This window comes from Nothobranchius furzeri, chromosome 14 (genome assembly GCF_043380555.1).
Source record: "Nothobranchius furzeri strain GRZ-AD chromosome 14, NfurGRZ-RIMD1, whole genome shotgun sequence".
Taxonomy (NCBI): Eukaryota; Metazoa; Chordata; class Actinopteri; order Cyprinodontiformes; family Nothobranchiidae; genus Nothobranchius; species Nothobranchius furzeri.
In genome coordinates, this window is record NC_091754.1 from 45,072,743 (window position 1) to 45,091,039 (window position 18,297).

Below are 18,297 nucleotides of genomic sequence, written 5' to 3' on the forward strand. Positions count from 1 at the left end.
GGATCACCAGCGCCCAGTATTGTTGTGTACTGTGAAAATAGTAGTTGACACTTGTAATATTTAAGCATCTTGATTAACACACACACACACACACACACACACATAGAATACAAGTACTGTGTAGTCCATGTTCCAAAAACCACATACAGTATGAATGACTAGTGTATATCTCATTAGTGCAAAGTGTAGGCAAACAGTAAAAGATCACATGTTCTTAAATGATCACTTACTCTGCCACTTTCTGTAAAGGACTGCTTGAGGTTCCCGTGGCTGAAGCATACAAACAAGCACACACGTACACAAAAAGCATTTCATTTTATAAGATGAACTAATTAACTGGACTGAGGCAAATGGTGGTGGCTAAACAACAAGAAAGTCTATTAAAATTGTACTTGCCAGTGTGTCAGCAAGGTCAAACTCAGAGTGATAACAACCACTGGGTCTGAGTTTTCTCCGACTACAAAACATGAAAACAAACCAAGCTTAGTGAACTAATTCATACTAATGCACGAAACATTGTTTGGTCATCATACTAGATCAACATGAAAGGCATAAAGTGAGCGTTGAAAACTCGTGACTGAATTTTACCTTTTAAAGAAGAAACACGACATATAAAACCTAAAAGCCCGGCCGGTAATCAAAAGGTAGCTCGATCTGTCGCAGTCGCCATGTCCTTGGGCAAGACACTTCCCACTGCAGTAAAGGTGTTTTACTCCACAGTTTAACTGTTACTGGGATTTTCATGTTACACACTTATACCAATGCAATGTTATGTGTTCAACACTTGTGCAATACCGGATGTGCACTAGTATCTGTTTCCTTTATGCCGTGTAGTTCTGGAAACACAAGTTTCCTTTTTATTTGTTGGTTTTAGTGGTTGAAGGTTACTGCCTTTGTGTATTTACTTGACTTTCGTATGTGCTGCTGGAACGAGTGACGGGATTAAAGGTGGAATATGGAACATTTGAATAAAAATACTACCTCCACGGGGCATTTAGAGGTGTGCAGAATGAATGTACAGTTTTTCCTCTAAAAAACATTACGTCTTCACTACGAGAATGTGTGTGTTGATCAATGGCTGGTTTTGTTGTAAGTGCCTTGGGGGTTGTAGTAACCTCGAAGTCGCTACATCTAATTTAGGCCATTTTAGGTATGCTATTGGCTAGGGTGCTTTATATGTAATGTCATCATTTCACAATTTCAAAATTAGCAGTTGCTGAAAGTATGAGAATGTGTCAAAATCCACACAAACATCAGAAGCTTACCATCTTCAGTCACTCTTCAAGCAGATGAGAGCTGTGATGCTTTGATGAGGCTTCAGCCGTGTGAGCCTCAAGTGTAAATGGTCTTTGTGTTCCAGGGACAGCAATGGCCTCGGTGCCATCCGGATACAGGAGGAGGAAAGGAAGATCTTTGGTCAAGTCCTTCATTTCTTTAACAGCTTGATTGAGCAGACTTGTGGTGTAGGGTCGTTAGGAAAATAGGTTTTCCACGGTGTGACTTCAAACCGCCATTTCTAATGATCAAGCCAACATGTATCTGTAAGGGAAAATATATGGAATAAGGTTAGATACTAATGTGACTATGCAGATCTATTCAAACTTGAACTTTTATTCTGTTTGCTTACATATAAACAGTTGGCAATATTCAATGGCAATATTAAACAATGGTTTAATGATTTTTCTATGAATATTACCAACTGTTTACATGTAAGCCAACAGAATACATCATTAAACCATTGTTGATTTACATTTTACATTGATATTTTATTAACTGCAAAAGAGGGATGTTCCTGACAACCTAAATCAGGGCTATTCACTTCCGGGCCTCGAGCGCCGGTATCCACCATGCTTTAGTTTTAACACTGATTTCAACACACCTGATTTAAATCATTTCAATTCAAGTTTATTTATAAAGCACCAAATCAGGACCAGTGTCGTCTCAAGGACCTTCACACAGAAAACATTCCAGTGCAGGTCAGTTCATTAAGCCAATCAGTAACAAGTTTCCCATATAAGGAACCCAACAGGTTGCCCCGAGTCATTGGCTAGTGTCGGAGTCTTTACAGCAATCCTCATACCAAGCAAGCATGCAGTGACAGTGGAGAGGAAAACTCCCTTTTAACAGGAAGAAACCTCCAGAGGATCATGGCTCAGTATAAGCAGCCATCCTCCACGACTCACTGGGGATGGAGAATCAGAAGGGGATTAACAGGCTTCTGCAGAGCCTGATGAGCTGCTGCGCAGGTGACTCAACCACTGAATCTAGTGTGTTGGACCAGAGAACCACTAAAATGCGCTGGATACCGGCCCGAACTTGTATGGCCCTGACCTAAATGTACAATTACTAGTAAACAGTTATTCTTATTCTGCATAGCTTTACTACACTGAACATTATTAGCAACTCCTTTAAGGAATAACAAAAGAACGTCATTAGAAAATGAACATGAACTTGTTTTTAGACTGAGTCATCTCCAACCTACCCAAACCTTTCTCTTTTCCTTTTGCTTCAAGCCCTTTCTCTCTTCAGAAAACTTTTGCCTCTCCTCATTTGCGTTCTGTATTCTAGGGCGGTGCTGAAGGTCGGAGTCAGGCAAATCGAGGAAGTCTGTGATGCCAAAGGGAAACAGGAAAAACGCACTGCAATGTCACACATTAAAGACATCCCATTGGCCACACAACACACCAATAAGGACAACACCAAATAAAATTCTACACTAGTTTTACTGTATAGGTACAAATTAGTGTTTGTTCCTTAAGTTGACCAAACATAATAATAATTTATCATTTTAGTTGTGGAAGTGCTCAGAGGGTTGCTCCCCAAAGCGAGCTAATCCCAAAAGTGAGGCTCACTCTGAAAATCCTGGCCCAGAATTCGGTTGGAGGCTAACCTGCAGCCATTCAGCTTCTTCAACAGGCCATACGCTCGTGGACCAACCTGGTCTATGGCAACCTAGTCACTACTAGAAAGGTCTTGAGTCATTTGACAGCTGCATGCATTTTCAAATTAGCCTTGATTTTTTTGAGCTTGCTTTGTGAAACAGCCTTCTGGGCTGCCATATGCTGGAAACAGCTAACGCTAGGCTAATACATCCATAAGTAACTCAAACCTTTAATTATGCTTATCAACTTACTCGATGGGAGTGAAGTGTCTCTGCTAGATGCATCATAGAGCCTCTTGCCAGAGCTGCTGAAAAAGTCTGGTGACTCCTCCAGCAGCTTTTTCCCACAGTTAGGAAAAAACATTCCATCGTTCTTCAAACAAAACGTGCTACAGGCAGAGTACCTTCCGATTCCAAAGACAAACAGTGCGGTTGACCAATCATTGATGTCTCCTGTTGCTGGCTGGTGCCTACCCTTTCCGGTTTCTTAATATAATTATGCTTCTCTGTTTGTTTTTCTGATTCTTCTTTGTTTTGTGATTCCTCATTTGCTCCAGAGGCAGCTGATGGGTACGGGCATTCCAAGCAGAATGTGGCTCGGGTGGTCGCGGAGGCAAAAACCCGGGAATGGGAGGAGTTAGGTGAGACAATGAAGCAAGACTTTCGTACGGCTTTGAGGAGATTCTGGTCCACCATCCGGCGCCTCAGGAGGGGAAAGCAGTGTGCTACCAACACTGTTTACAGTGGTGACAGGTTGCTGTTGACCTCTACTTGGGACATTGTTGGTCGGTGGGCGGAATGCTTTGAAGACCTCCTCAGTCCCACCGGCATGTCTTCCAGTGAGGAAACAGAATCTGGGGAGTTTGGGCTGGACTCTCCAATCTCTGGGGCTGAGGTCACTGAGGTGGTCAAAAAACTCCTCATTGGCAAGGCTCCGGGGGTGGATGAGATCTGCCTAGAGTATCTTAAGGCTCTGGAAGTTGTGGGGCTGTGTTGGTCGATGCAGTTCTGCTGTACCACACGGACATTGGAAATGGTAAGGTCTATTCAGGGGTTCTGGAGAGGAGCGTCCATCGGATTGTCGAACCTCGGATTCAGGAGTCACAATGTGGTTTTCGTCCTGGCCGTGGAACACTGGACCAGTTCTATCCCCATGGGGGTCCTGGAGGGTGTGTGGAAGTTCACCCAGCCAATCTACATGTGATTTGTAGATTTGGAGAAGGTGTTCCACCGCATCCCCCGGGGGCCCTGTGAGGGGTCCTCCGGGAGTATGGGGTACCAGACCCTTTGATATGGGCTGTTAGGTCCCTGTATGACCGGTGCCAGAGCTTGGTCCACATTCCGGTGAGAGTTGGACTCCGCCAAGGCTGGCCTTAGTCACCGATTCTGTTCATAACCTTTATGGACAGGATTTCTAGAAGCAGCCAAGGTGTTGAGGGGATATGTTTTGGTGGCCTGAGGATCAGGTTTCTGCTTTTTGCAGATGATGTGGTCCTGTTTGCTTCATCAGAATGTGATCTCCAGCTTTCGCTGGAGCGGTTTGCAGCAGAGTGTGAAGCAGCTGGGATGAGAATCAGCTCCTTTAAATCCGAGACCATGGTCTTGATTTGGAAAAGGGTAGAATGCTTTCTCCAGGTCAGGGATGAGGTCCTGCCCCAAGTGGAGGAGTTTAAGTATCTCGGGGTCTTGTTCACAAGTGAGGGAAAACTGGAGCGTGAGATCGATAGGCGGATTGGTGCTGCATCTACAGTGATGTGGGCGTTGTACCGGTCTGTCATGGTGAAGTGAGAGCTGAGTCAGAAGGTGAAGCTCTCGATTTACCTGTCGATCTACGTTCCTACCCTCACCTATGGTCATGAGCTTTGGGTAGTGACCGAAAGAACAAGATCACGGATACAAGGGGCTGAATGAGTGGCTGGGCTCCCTTAGAGATAGGGTGAGAAGCTCTGTCATCCGGGAGGGGCTCGGAGTAGACCTGCTCCTCCACATCGAGAGGAGCCAGTTGAGGTGGCTCGGGCATCTGGTCAGGGTGCCTCCTGGACGCCTCCCTGGTGAGGTTTTCCGGGCATGTCCAACCGGGAGGAGACCTAAAGGTAGACCCAGGACACGATGGAGGGACTATGTCTGCAGAGGAGCGGATCCAAGTGGCTGAGGAGAGGGAAGTCTGGGCGTCTCGGCTTAAGCTGCTGACCTCATGACCCGGCTCCGGATGAGCAGCTAAAAACGGCTGGATGGAGGATTTGTTTTTGTGATTCTTCTTTTGATTTTGAAATTTTAATTTCTTTGTGTGATTATCAATTTGTGTTTAGTGAATTGTTGGTGTGGTTGCACTTCAGGGCTACCATAGTTTAGGAGTGATGGTTTGTGATCTGTTTGAGACAATCATCATATATATTTTAGGTTTATCCATAATAGTTCTCTTATTCTACACATTATGTATACAATTATACTTTTAGCGTTGGGGTTTCTTGCCATGTGACTTTGAGTGAAAAGGTTTATCTATAAATCATATCATTCCAAACAGTTATCTCCCTTCTCCATAAAAGCCTTTTTGGGGATGAAGCAAATAATAAATGTACAGATAAAGTACACAGTATTAAAAATAATACTCAAATAAATACACAAGCCTGCGATAAACTGTCCAGGGTGTACCCCACCTGCAGGAGACAGGCACCAGCCCCCCCCCCACGAGGATAAGTGGGTAAAGAAAATGGATAAATTCACAGGCAGCCTGTGTATACATTTATAGCAACTGCAGTCCATAATATCAATTTTTGTTGTTTTTCCACATTTTATTTTGACATTAGTTTGTTTTCAAGCTTGAGATTTTTAGTCTCTGTAGACCCTCTCCAATGAAAATCGTGTTTTTTCTGTTTTTAACGTGTTCTTGAGGCAGTTTTCAATTGCTACAGTACATATCTAAATACATTTAAGCTCAAATATATATCTGCATTCAAATCGCTGTAAGTCAGTAGCAGATGAGAAAAATGCAGCCTTTAAACCAGGAGTGGGGAACCCTGGTCCTCGAGGACCGGTATCCTGCCTCTGCTCCAACACTTCTGATTCAGTGGTTGATTCACCTGTTCTGCAGCTCCTCAGGCTCTGCTGAAGTCTGTTAATCACCTGCTGATTGAAATCAGGTGTGTTGAAGCAGGTTGAAACTAAAACATGCTGGATAGTGGCCCTCCACGGACCAGGGTTCCCCACCCCTGCTTTAAACTGACTGGCTTTGTTACGTCACAGAGCCACAAACTCCATCTTCTCCTCAGAGGGCAGAGCGGTGTGAAGGATCTACACCTGTGTGCTGTAGCGGGGTGTAATAATAAGAAGAGAGATAGTGAAATTAGCTTTCACAATCTCATTCGTTTTTCTTATTTAACACGGTGATGTAATTAGATGCTTCTTTTCCTTCGGCTGGAACTTCTGCCTTCGTCAGAGCCGCCAGCTGTTCATGGCGTCACTTCTGTTTATGTGGGACAACAGAGGACGACGTCGCCCTCTGCTGCTGCATCCTTCATGCTGATAACAGTCCCATGTGTGATTCATCGTGTAAACACTGTCGTCTCTGTTCGTGGTGTTGTGTCTAAACGAACAGCCGGCCGCTCTTCCAGCCGAAACATGTCAGCCAAAGGTAGAAAACGTCAAATTACTGCACTGTGTTGGATAAGACAAAAGAAGATGATTACGAATCAATACACAGAATGAACATTTAGAAGAATTAGCTTTCACACTTAACCAAAATCCTTTTCTGTTTTCATGGACATTAAAAAAAACACGCATTGATATAAAAGTATATTTGTGTTGGAATGTCAAAGGGATCGCTCAACTAATAAGACACCTGATGTAGACACAGAGGACCTGGGTTTGGATCTAGGAAGGAGCAGATGAGATATTGGCTGATATGGCAGTCTGTATATTTTTTTAAAGTGACACATTAAAACTTTAATATAGTAATAAGACGGCCAAACTCTAATTATTAAACGTCCAAGTCAGAGGCGCCGAAAGACGTGGAATTCACAGAGAGAAAAGAACTATTTTTCAACCATGACAGGACGTCTCGGACCGATGCTGTTTCAAAGGTCATCAAACGTCCGGATGTTTGCTGGGATCAGTTATCTATCAGGCAGTAACGCCAGTGCTTCATGCTGGGGAGAGGGCACACCTGCGGGACCCCGAGCTCGCTTTAAGCCGCAAAAATGTCGCCATATACAGGCAGGCCAACTGCAAAACACAACACTGACAGATTTCTTTAAAGTAGTTTAGAAAGTTGGACCGAGCTCGCTCGCTCGCACACAACCTGGTCAAAGAGAGATGAAGCAGCAGGTGGAGGCGAGAATCAGACAGGTGGAGTGAAGGATGAGGTCAGAACGGCAGACAGAGCAGGTGGATGACTTCTACCAACAATCAGGACCACTGAGATCATCAGCAGCAAATGTGTTCCTTCATTCTGGGTAAAAAATAGATCAGTGTCAAAATATTGTCGACTTGTCCGCCGCGGCAATGGCTCCTCCCACAACCCAGAGGCAAATTTTTAGTGAACTACCTTCACTGTGTAAAAGCTATACTAAAAAACGGCACAGCTTTTGTGATGTAGGCTAAAAATGCCAAAATCAAAGTTTAAAGATGATTGGAGTGGGTCTTTAATAGAACAGTTGCTAAAAGCACGTGACCTCCAAACTGTAATACTCAGTTTCACCAACAGGTGGCACTAACACACATAGTAATTGAATTAATAGTACTTTTTGAGCATGCTGATCGTCACTTTCTATGCAGACGACACCCAGCTCTATCTGTCTGTCTCTATCTGTCATTTCCACCGGGCGACCACGCTGTCTCTGCACGAATATCAGTCTGTCTCTCTTACATATCAAAATGGATGAAATCCCACCATCTCCAACTCAACCTCTCTAAAACTGAACTGCTTGTCATCCCAGCAAAGCCATCCATACAGCACAATATCTCATTCCAAAATTACTTCCTATCTCTGGCTCCTTCAAAGGCAGTTCGAAATCTGGGTGTTGCGATTGATGAACAACTGACCTTTAAAGATCATGTTGCCTCTGTTGCTCATTCATGCCGCTTTGTGCTGTATAACATACGAAAAATCAGACCATACCTAACACACCATGCCACCCAGCTCCTGGTGCAATCTACTGTCATCTCCCGCCTCGATTACTGCAATGCCCTTCTAACTGGTCTTCCAGCCTGTACTGTGAGACCTCTTCAAATAGTCCAGAACGCAGCAGCGCGTCTGGTCCTCAATCAGCCAAAAAGAGCACACGTCACCCCTCTGTTCATTGAGCTCCACTGGCTACCGCTAGCAGCACACATCAAATTCAAATAGCTAAAACTAGCACACAAAGTCCGAGATGGTACACCTCCCATCTACCTGAATCCTCTTGCAAAGGCTTACGTCTCGGCCCGGCCGCTCCGGTCATCACAGGATCGTCAGCTAGCAGTGCCTACACCACGCTCAGGACAATCCAGACTGCATCGTTCCACAAATGTGGAATGACCTACCAAGCACTACCAGAACAGGGGTTTCCTTTTCGACTTTTAAGAAACTTCTGAAGACCCTGCTCTTCAGAGAGCATCTTCTAAACCAGCACCTTCCCTGCACCCGTCCCCCTCTCTACTGTCCACTCCTTGTTCGCACCTCTCCACGATTCATCATGCTGCCTCACTGCCACCTACGACTGACTGGAAATTGTTTGTTGTTGTTGTTGTAATTGTTGTTGTTAGCCTCAAAGGCAACATGCCGATCATCACTTGTAAGTCGCTTTGGACTAAAGTGTCTGATAAATACAAGGATTATATGATTAAATGATATTCAAGGATTCTTTGACCTGCTTTCAGAAAGCTGTCCGCACAGCTAGAAACAGATATTTTGCAAAAATAATCACAAGGCATAAAAACGACCAGAAGAAACTGTACAGTGTCCTCACCTCTATACTATCCCTTAGAGAATCTCCCAACCCTTCTCCCTCTACAGGGGCTATTTGCAATGAGTTTCCTGCATAAAATCCTGGAAATTACAACCAGTTTCTCTTGCTCAGGCTGGGTTACCTGTGTGAAAACTCACTGTCCACCCTTATTCTCTTGCTTTGCTCATGTGACACTCTCTTCCCTGGTTGACCTAATCTTGGCTATGGAGCCCTCAGGCTCTCCAGAGGACAGCCTTCCTCCAAGACTGCTGCGCGATGTCCTTCCAGCGGTGGCCCCTGCTGTTTTGGATATTGTCAATTCCAGCTTCTCCTCTGGTGTGTTTCCAGCTGCTTTTAAAAATGCAGTTGTTCAGCAGCTATTAAAGAAACCAGGCCTTGACCAGTCCGACTGTGCCAATCATCGTCCAATCTCAAAACTTCCATTCATCTCAAAAGTAATTGAGAAACTGACTCTCAAGCAGCTCACTTCTCACCTAGATGACAATGGGCTTCTTGACCCATTCCAATCAGGTTTTAGATGTAATTACAGCACAGAATCTGCACACATTAGGGTACTCAATGACATCCTGATTCCAACTGACTCTGGCTCCCATGTGCTGTTACTCTTACTCAACCTGACTGCAGCATTCGACACAGTAGACCACACCATCCTACTTCACAGACTTCAATTTTGGGTGTGTGTGACCGGTACTGCTCTCGAATGGTTTAAGTCATACCTTAATGGTCGGTGTTTTACTGTTCATGTTGGAGACTGCTCTTCTCCCAATGTCCCACTTCCATGGGGAGTACCGCAGGGCTCCATCCTTGGTCTGCTCCTCTTTTCAGTTTACATGCTACCACTTGGTAAGATTTTAGCAATTCTCGGAGTTAACTACCACTTTCATGCAGATGATTGCCAGATCTACCTTCAAATCAACCAACAGCACTCATTTTCTCTAATGTCAGAATGCCTCTCCCAGGTCAGATCCTGGCTTTCTCAAAACTGCCTATGGTTAAATAACAGCAAATCAGATGCCATACTTTTTAGCCCCACTAACATGAATGGTGCTTTAGATGTCTCAACTCTCCCACTCAATCTCAAATCATGTGCCACTAGCCTAGGTGTGAAACTGGACTCTGACCTTTCAATGTCTTCACAAGTCAACACTACTGTCAAGTCCTGCTTTTTCCAACTCCGCCGCATCACTCGTCTTAAGTCAATCCTCAAACGCCCGGATCTTGAGTCAGTCATTCATGCTTTCATTACTTCACGTCTGGATTACGCAAATTCTGTCCTGATTGGGATTAATGCTTCAGCCCTACGCAAACTGCAGAAGGTTCAAAATGCCGCGGCCAGATTTTTAACCAACACTGACAGACACATGCACATCACACCCATCCTCGCATATTTGCAACGGAATTGTGTTGCTCTTTGTGAGGCGAATGGTGGCCACACCAGATACTGACTGGTTTTCTGCCCCACCACCCCACATGAAGCTAAACAGTGCCCTGAGGCACATGTCAGGATGGCCTTTTATTGTTGGCAGTCTAAGGCACGCCTGTACATTATTCATGCTGTCTAATCAGCCCCTTAATATGCCACACCTGTGAGGTGGGATGGATTATCTTGGTAAAGGAAATGTGCTCACTAACACACATGTAGACAGATTTCAGAACAATATTTGAGAGTCATTGGGTCTTTTTTGTATGTAGATAAGTTTCAGATGTTTGAGTTCAGCTGATGAAAAATGGGAGCAAAAAACAAAAGTGTTGCGTTTATATTATTGTTCCGCAGGACTTCTCAGGAATGTGGAAATCCTCGAGCATGTGAGCAGCGTTTAAGACGCACGGAAAAGTCCATGGTGTCCTCCATAATAAGACAAACAAAAACTGGTGAGTTGTGTTGCTTTTAGAGACTCTGAGCCACATTATTGTATTAACTTGCTGTATGTGTCCTCATAAAACTTTGTCTGCCGCTGCTGTGGGCCACACACACACACATTGCATTCTCCTCCCACTGAGCAGCTGTCTGCCGGTCAGCTGGGGTGAGAGCTCCGATGCGCCGAGGACAGGGCCACATACACGCACAGCTTTCACTTTTCTCCCGCTCCCACCAAGCAGCAGCTCCATGCTACAGACAGAGAACGTAACTCAACAGCATCCAGCACGAAAATGAATCGAGCATTGGGAACCCCCCGCTGGCTAATTCTACTCGCCAATTGGAGTCGTTAGGCATAATTTCAGCCAGCCAATCAGTCCGTAGTGTCACCTCGGTCCAAAACAGATGGCTGGGGAGGAGGTCTGAAAAAAGAAAAGTTGCCTCAGAACCAAAAACGCATTTCTGACCTATGAGTGAAACCAAATTCCGGTCCCGTACCGACCGTACTAATAATAATAATCATGCACGTCCAATTCAATCACTCCCCCATGGTGATAATGAGCTACATCGTAGCAATCGCTGCCCTGAGACACAATTACTGAAGCCTTTAGTTCCTTTGACCACCACCAGCAGCAGGAGGGGAAAGTATTTTGCCCAACGACTGACATGGACTCAGCCTGGGTTTGATCGGGAAACTCACCGCTTACTGAACAAACTCCTGTCTCTTATCTGGTAAATGTTGTTCCTACTTGTTTTTTCTAAGGAAAAGCTAACAAGTTCAGAAAGTCTGTTTAATCTCAGATTGTAGTACACAACAATAGCCCAACTTGTTTCACGGGGCCACATCAGACTGACCTCTGACCTCTGTAGAGAAGTGGGCAGAGTGACGTGTTATGAATAGCTGCAGCTGCTGATCCAGGTCACAGCACTTCAGATCCACGTCCCAGGATCGGATTCCTGACAAGAAGAGGACAGTGAAATTAGTGAGAGACGGAGGACAGCAGGGGACAGAGGAATCAGCAAAGGGCAGACAAACGGTCCTGTTTCCATTTGAACCAGACTCCATGTGACGATCAGAAACTAAACCGGATTTCTGATCAGATGTAGAAGGATAAATCAGTCTGTTCATTAATTTTTCAAATCAATATCATCTATTAGATGTTCTGATCACATTTTTTTCTTCCAGCATGTTAAGTACCATACCATACCATGTGAGCTGACCAAAGCACTGCACAAAGAACAATCATAAAAGATCAATAAATGCCCGGCATACAGACATTACAAGTGGCTCATTCCCTGCCTTTGTTGTCCAGTTCAAAATACCACCAAAATACAGACATTTTAGCTCTTCTGTGAGTACATTTTAGCTCTGTTAGCAAGATTTTTACTTTTCCACAAGGGAGATATGCACATGCATTGAAGAGACGTTTTGCTCTCGGACTTCTCTGTCACCTGGGGAGCGTTGCAAAGCAATTTTCCGTCAGATCCACATAGGGCGTAGCATTTTTCTGTGGTCCCATGCGACCATAACGCTCATGTATCTGATCCACAGTAGTGTATTTACCAATGTGTTTAAATATTTCAGAGACTTTATAACACGGACAAATTTGTGCTTCATTCTCTTCTACCTCTTCACGCAGTCGCCACCTCTAAACCCACGTTTCCCATCATCATTCCTTCAGTCACGGGTGAATAAAGGTTCATATTTTCAGACTTTTTCTGCAATGCACTCCTCAATCTGTTCCACGTCTACCACTAAATATCTTTTTACTTTAACGGGGCAATGGCAGTGCTGGTGACGATTTTGCGGGCTCTGTCACTTTTAATGGATGTTTGACAGTCTCCGTCACCCTCTGTGAGCTTGTTGGTGAGCCCTTGCACTGACGTAGGGCTGGGCAATAAAGCAAAAATTTATCGTTATCAAAATTTCTGACTCTTATCGTGATCATTTTTCCCCATGTCAATAAATTTGGTAATAAATAATGAAAAGATGTGTGAAGGTTGACAAACGTTCATGTCCCTTTAAGAAGCTGTACCACCTTGAGTCACGTAAAAATGTGACTCAACGTGATGCATGTGACAGCCCCATCTAGTGGACAACTTTTGTTTCTGTGCATACCTGTAGTTATCGTCCATTCATCGTTATCGAGATAAAATCCTCAATATACAGTAATATTGATTTTAGGCCATATCTTCCAGCCCTACGCTGACACATAATGGTGTTGCATGTGTCCACACTGACAGACGTAGAAGTATTTATACCATACCTGATTTATAAATTACGCTTTAGCCGTGGTATGTTGTCCGATTCCACGTCAGCTGTAAAATGTGCGAGGTAATGTCACGTTGAGACCAGGAGTACGTTAGGACCCAAGATGCAGAACAGCAGACGACACGAGGCAGGAGCGATTGTAAAAAGTAAAATCCTTTATTTATGAAGAGGAGCCAAAATCCAAAGGATAGGAAGCCAAGCCTAGTAACTAATACTGAACTACAAAAAAAATTAAGCTCACTTTATGAGCAGAGACCTAGAAACCTAGCGGGGAGACAAAACAACGCTGACAAACAATGGACCGACAAAATATTGAGACGCAGACAGGGTTATATACACAGGGCTGGGTGATTAGGAGACGAGGAGCAGGTGCATGGGAGAGAGAACTGAGGAGAGAACTGTGAGATCAATTCACTAAATGGGAAGGGAAAACCCAAGCAGAGGAGGGGAGTGTGAGCCAAAGTGACCAAGAGAGACTAATAACTAAGGCCTAGTCCACACGTAGTCGGGTGTTTTTAAAAACGAATATCCGCCCCTCAAAAACTTGCATCCACACCACCTCGTTTTAAAACAAAACTCCGTCCACACGTAGCTGGATAAATACGTTGTTAAGGACATGCCAGACCTGTAGGCGGCAGTACTTCCCCTGTTCTTAACCTTGTCCTTCGTCTGTAGTCTTCCGCAAGGAGCAGTAATTCCGCTTGCAAAAACAAACAAGCAAAAAGCGCTTGGACAATTGATAAAGCGAGCGCAGCTCTGAGGGCATCCATGATGTCGGCTAGTGTAAAAACAGGTCGCACACGTGATGTCAGCATTTTTTTGTCGCGGAAAGTGACGTTGCGGACCTTAAAACTCCGGTTTTGTCTGTCCACACACAGACACCCAAAACGGAGAAAACGCAGATCTTCACTTTGGCCGGAGTTTTTAAAAAGATCCGTTTTCGTGTGAAAAAACTCCGTTTTCGTGTGGATGACAGGCCAAAACGTAGAAAAATATCTACGTTTTGGCAGCTCCCCAGCTACGTGTGGACAGGGCCTAAGTGGGAGAGAAACACATTGTACAAAAGGAAGATACTGACTAAATAACATAAATGTACAGAAAACTAAAGTTAAGCATACTAATAAACCTGAAACTAGAGACACCTGGGGGGGAAACATGAGGGAAACCAGGAGGGAGCTGGGCACTACAAGGACACAGAACATGACAGGTAATAATGTTGTTTTCATCCAAGAAATAAAGAATAGTGATGTAGAGGAACTTGTTGAGACTAAAACTAAACCATTGTTATTCCATTTGAAATGTTTTATCTCAGGATGAATTCAAAAAGTCATATTTGTTGTTTAATAAAGTTAAATCCGATCTTTTTCACCAATTCCGATATTTAGAACATCACATGATTTTCTGATCACGTGATCGAATCGAAGCATCCCTCTTTTCTATAGATGATGTCTGGCTGATAAAACAAATAAATATCTGTATTCTATGCTAGAAGTTTCCTCCTAAAGCAACCAGAATTCTCATATTAAGGCCACAGCAGACAGACTCATGTCAGCTGATGGTTGTTTATTAGTGGAATAAACCAGGTCTGTCTTTTTTACCATTCGGAGTAAAACGTTAAATTCAAATACAAACTAGATTGACTGCACAGCCCTGTCTGGGGTTAAATTATGCTTACTTGCAGCAACTTGCAGCAATATTTAATTGCAGTACAGCTAAGATTAAAAATCCCATTTAATCAGTGCAAAAAATAAATTAATCTGAGTGTGTTGTCTGGAGGATTGTAGCAGCGGTGAGCCTGCACGGATATGTCTGAAAATATCAACTATGGTAGGGTGGGTGTGATCCTGATCACGGCACAGAGCTGCATATCTGTCAACTCTCTAATGGCCCTACAGCAGCAGGAGATCAGAGGGAGGTGGTCCTGGGCAGGAGGCTTTAAGTGCAGTGACAACACCCTCACAGCAAAATGCTGACAGGCTCTCTGCTAACAGACTGGTGTCATGCACAGAGGACTCTAAACTAACCCCATTACCACAAAGGATCATGTGTTCAGAGCAACTTCCATGGAAACCTCAGCACACAAACAAGAAACTGCAGTGTCTGAAGCACATAAACACGAACACGGATGGTCAGGTGCAGCAGGGGACAGAAGATAGACAGTTGGTGCAATGCTGCAGCAGCATCCAGCTCATTGCGTCAAAACGTTTTAATCCTGATGTTTCCATCTCTGAACCCTGCTACCCCCACCCCCTCCATCCAGCACTCACCCCGCTCTATCTGCGCCCTGGCTGCATCCAGCTGCTGCTCCGAGCCGATCTCTCCGATCACTATCAGCAGGTAATATCTGCTGCGGCTGAACGGCACTCCGCACCTTCGGCGTCCTTCTCGCCGGCCGCGTCGAGATTGCTCCTTGGACCCTGGAAAGCTGGAATTTTCCTTGTCCTCCTCAACCACCGGGAGAGCAACCCGCATCTCCATGGCAACAGCCCCAGGAGCCGACGCCGCAGCTGACTCCATCGCCATGACAACTGCTGCTGTGTGAGAGTGAGGGAGAGAGATAGGAAGGGTGGTGGCGGGGGTGGGGTGAGGGCTTAGACACGTCGCTGTGAGTCAAAGTGGTAATCCTGAGTATGAAGAACAAATGAGCTCAAAACATTAGTTTTAAAAAAAGTCACACCAAAAGCTTTTTTTTGTTGTTGTTGATAACTTGTATAAATAAGAGTCTAAATGTGTTGTAGACACGTGTAGTCATTGTTTTTGCATTTTGGTGCAATTCCTTTAAAAACTATAAATTGTGCCTAGAAACGTCTGTCTAGCGCCCTCTTCAGCTCAAAGCTATATGGAGCCTAAGTCACTTCCGCACCATGGGTTCCCGGAAAAACGAAAAAGTTAATGCAAGTCACTGGGGCTAAAAGAGCCATCCTCCAACCCGCTTTGCCTTACGCCCTGGGCCACACACATGTTGTACTGCAATTTTTAAAAAAGTAATGATGGATGTTTTGACCACACCATTCATGTACTTTGAGATTTATCAGCTTGTAAAAGTTCGTAATTAGCATATCTACACACCAGAAATCAGAACGTCACATATGTGGCGTCACCACATAAGCTCCTCCTTCCTAGCATAGCTGCTACTTACCATGACCAGATTTATGGTGGTTCTTTCCTCCTGTGAGAAGTTTGCTGAACTTACAGCCATTTTCCCTCAGTTTTCTCCGTGTCTGGTTCGATGACGTCAATTTTGTGAAGCGCATTTGTAGTCCTGGACTTATTTTCACACAAAACCTAAAATAAAGTTTCCCCCGTTCGAAAATAAGCGCGTTCTTGGTATCAAAATGTGTCTTTAAAATTCACGGACATCATATGTGAAATCAGGGCTTCATTTGAGCTGGATCTTGCCGGAACAAGATCTGGGAACTGTCATATTTTGAAAGGACCGTTCCGATAACCGTCTGTTAGGTTCCGGCAACTCACGCGACCAACTTGTGCTATACGCAGGGTCTGAATTTCGGGTGAGCTAAAGGAAGCCCAGCTTTCCCCAAAAGATGACCGGCTCCCCTGGAAGCCCTCAGCTTACACACCCAGGGGGAGCCCAAAAACAATCCTGGTTCTACTGAAATTACGTTATTCATGTGGACTCTCCAGGGATTATTTTGAGCTGAGAGGCGCAGAGCTCTGATCGTTGATGTGCTCCAGACAGATGCGTCTTGAGCACAGCCACAGTAATATTCTCAAAGCGTCGCCACCTCAAAAACAAATTTAACACATGATTGTTCATGTCGCTTTCTGTCTTATATTTGTGCCTGATGCGTTTCGCTGCTGCGGAGCACATCACCTATTTCGTCCTCCGGTAACTTTACCTCACTGCTGCGACCGGTGCGCGGCACGCACTCCTCTATTTTTGATCTTTTTGAACTGCAGTTTAAAGGTAATTCATGAGGTGAAAATATATGAAGCCAGGTAGCAGTTTTTCTTCAGGATTGAGAGGAGATGCAGGAAGATAAGGCAGAGACTGGACAGAAAAATAGTCAAATAAAAACAAGTTTGTTTTTCTACCTGGTGGTTGCAACAAACAGACATTGAAGGTAATCAGAAGTCTGGATGTCTCATGTGTTAAATATTCTGGAAGTTGTGCAAATGCAGGGGTGGGAGTAGATATTCTGCTGGGGTGGGGCTGGGTTGGTGCCCCCGGGCTCTGTGGGGCTCTGCGATGCTGCTGCTTTGGGCCCTGGCAAGATGGGCTGGGGTCTCCATGCCCTGGGTGGCATTTTGGCAACAGGGGTGCCTATTGGGGCCAGTGGGGGAGCTGGCTCTCTGGAGGGCTTAGGCCAACCAGCCATTCCTCCCCATCCCCATACATTTTTCTCCTCCTGCTCCTTCACATTATCACACAATCATGCATATAGGACCTTGGGGGTTGAGCAAGTCAAGGTGTGCGGGTATGGATCCCATTTCCGCATTCCTGTGGCAGCCTGCCCCCCAATTTTATTTGCACATTAAACACTTCCACAACCTGCATTCCACGCAAACACACTTAGGGCCTTGGGAGTGAGCACACTAAACAACATTTGGCAAGGGGATCTTTCAGCCTCATCCCAAGTGCTGGTGCCCACTTCCAGTTTTAAACTGCACTTAGACATACGTAGAGGGCTGTGATGAGAGCTCCCTGAGTGCAGTGTCAAATAAAGCAGTCAAGGGCTCTGGAAAGCCAGTTTGTTCCTCTGTATCCGTGTCTGATGAAGCTGTATCTGTGTCACTGTTGTCCATGCTTGTCCGGACTGCAGCTTCTGGCTCCACTGCCTTTAGTTCCAGGATGTCATCATCTGTCAAGGCTGGGGAAAGGGTAATACGACATAATTAGAATGCAGTTTTAATACATTTTATGTTTCTGTCTTTTCCTTTATCTAAAGACACAGAATAAATTATTACCAATTAATTAAGAAATAATACATTCAATGTGCAACCACAAACCAGAACTTAGATTACACTTGTCATTCGTTACATGCCTCTTAGTGTGACACTACTCCTCCTAACAGTTTCGGAAGCAGCTGGGAGCTGTAAGCAAAACTTCTTCGGTTTGTGGAAACTGATCTTCTTCAGTGGAGCTGGTTCTACATTTTTCCTGCTCAGGTCTTTCCATGCACATGCCTGAGATGTAACTGCAGCCTTTTCTGTTTTTCCCATCCTAACACAAAGCTCAACTTTGAATAAAATTGCTGCTGCGTGGCTGCAGCATGACCCAAGTCTGGAACATCAAAATGACAGAATTAAACAAATTTACGCTTTATTTCATGCTTCAAATTAACATTTCATTCTAATTCATCTGTATTTTCCCACTGCA

The 18,297-nt window shown here is 44.6% G+C and overlaps 1 protein-coding gene across 2 annotated transcripts in view; it reads right to left on the reverse strand.

The window, feature by feature from the left end:
• The window catches only part of LOC107380823 (microtubule-associated protein 1A), a 102,497-nt gene extending 84,618 nt beyond the window's left edge, over nucleotides 1-17,879 (reverse strand). Inside the window, exons 1-2 of one of the 2 annotated variants that reach the window (XM_054743086.2) lie at nucleotides 15,224-17,879; nucleotides 11,540-11,641 (exon numbers count right to left, since the gene is read on the reverse strand). In XM_054743086.2, the coding sequence (XP_054599061.1) occupies nucleotides 11,540-11,641; nucleotides 15,224-15,479 (358 nt within the window). In that variant the 5' untranslated portion in view covers nucleotides 15,480-17,879. Of the gene's footprint in view, nucleotides 1-11,539; nucleotides 11,642-15,223 lie in introns of those variants that run through there. The other variant, XM_070544141.1, reaches the window with a different exon arrangement.
• Between the last annotated feature and the right edge of the window lie 418 nt (nucleotides 17,880-18,297).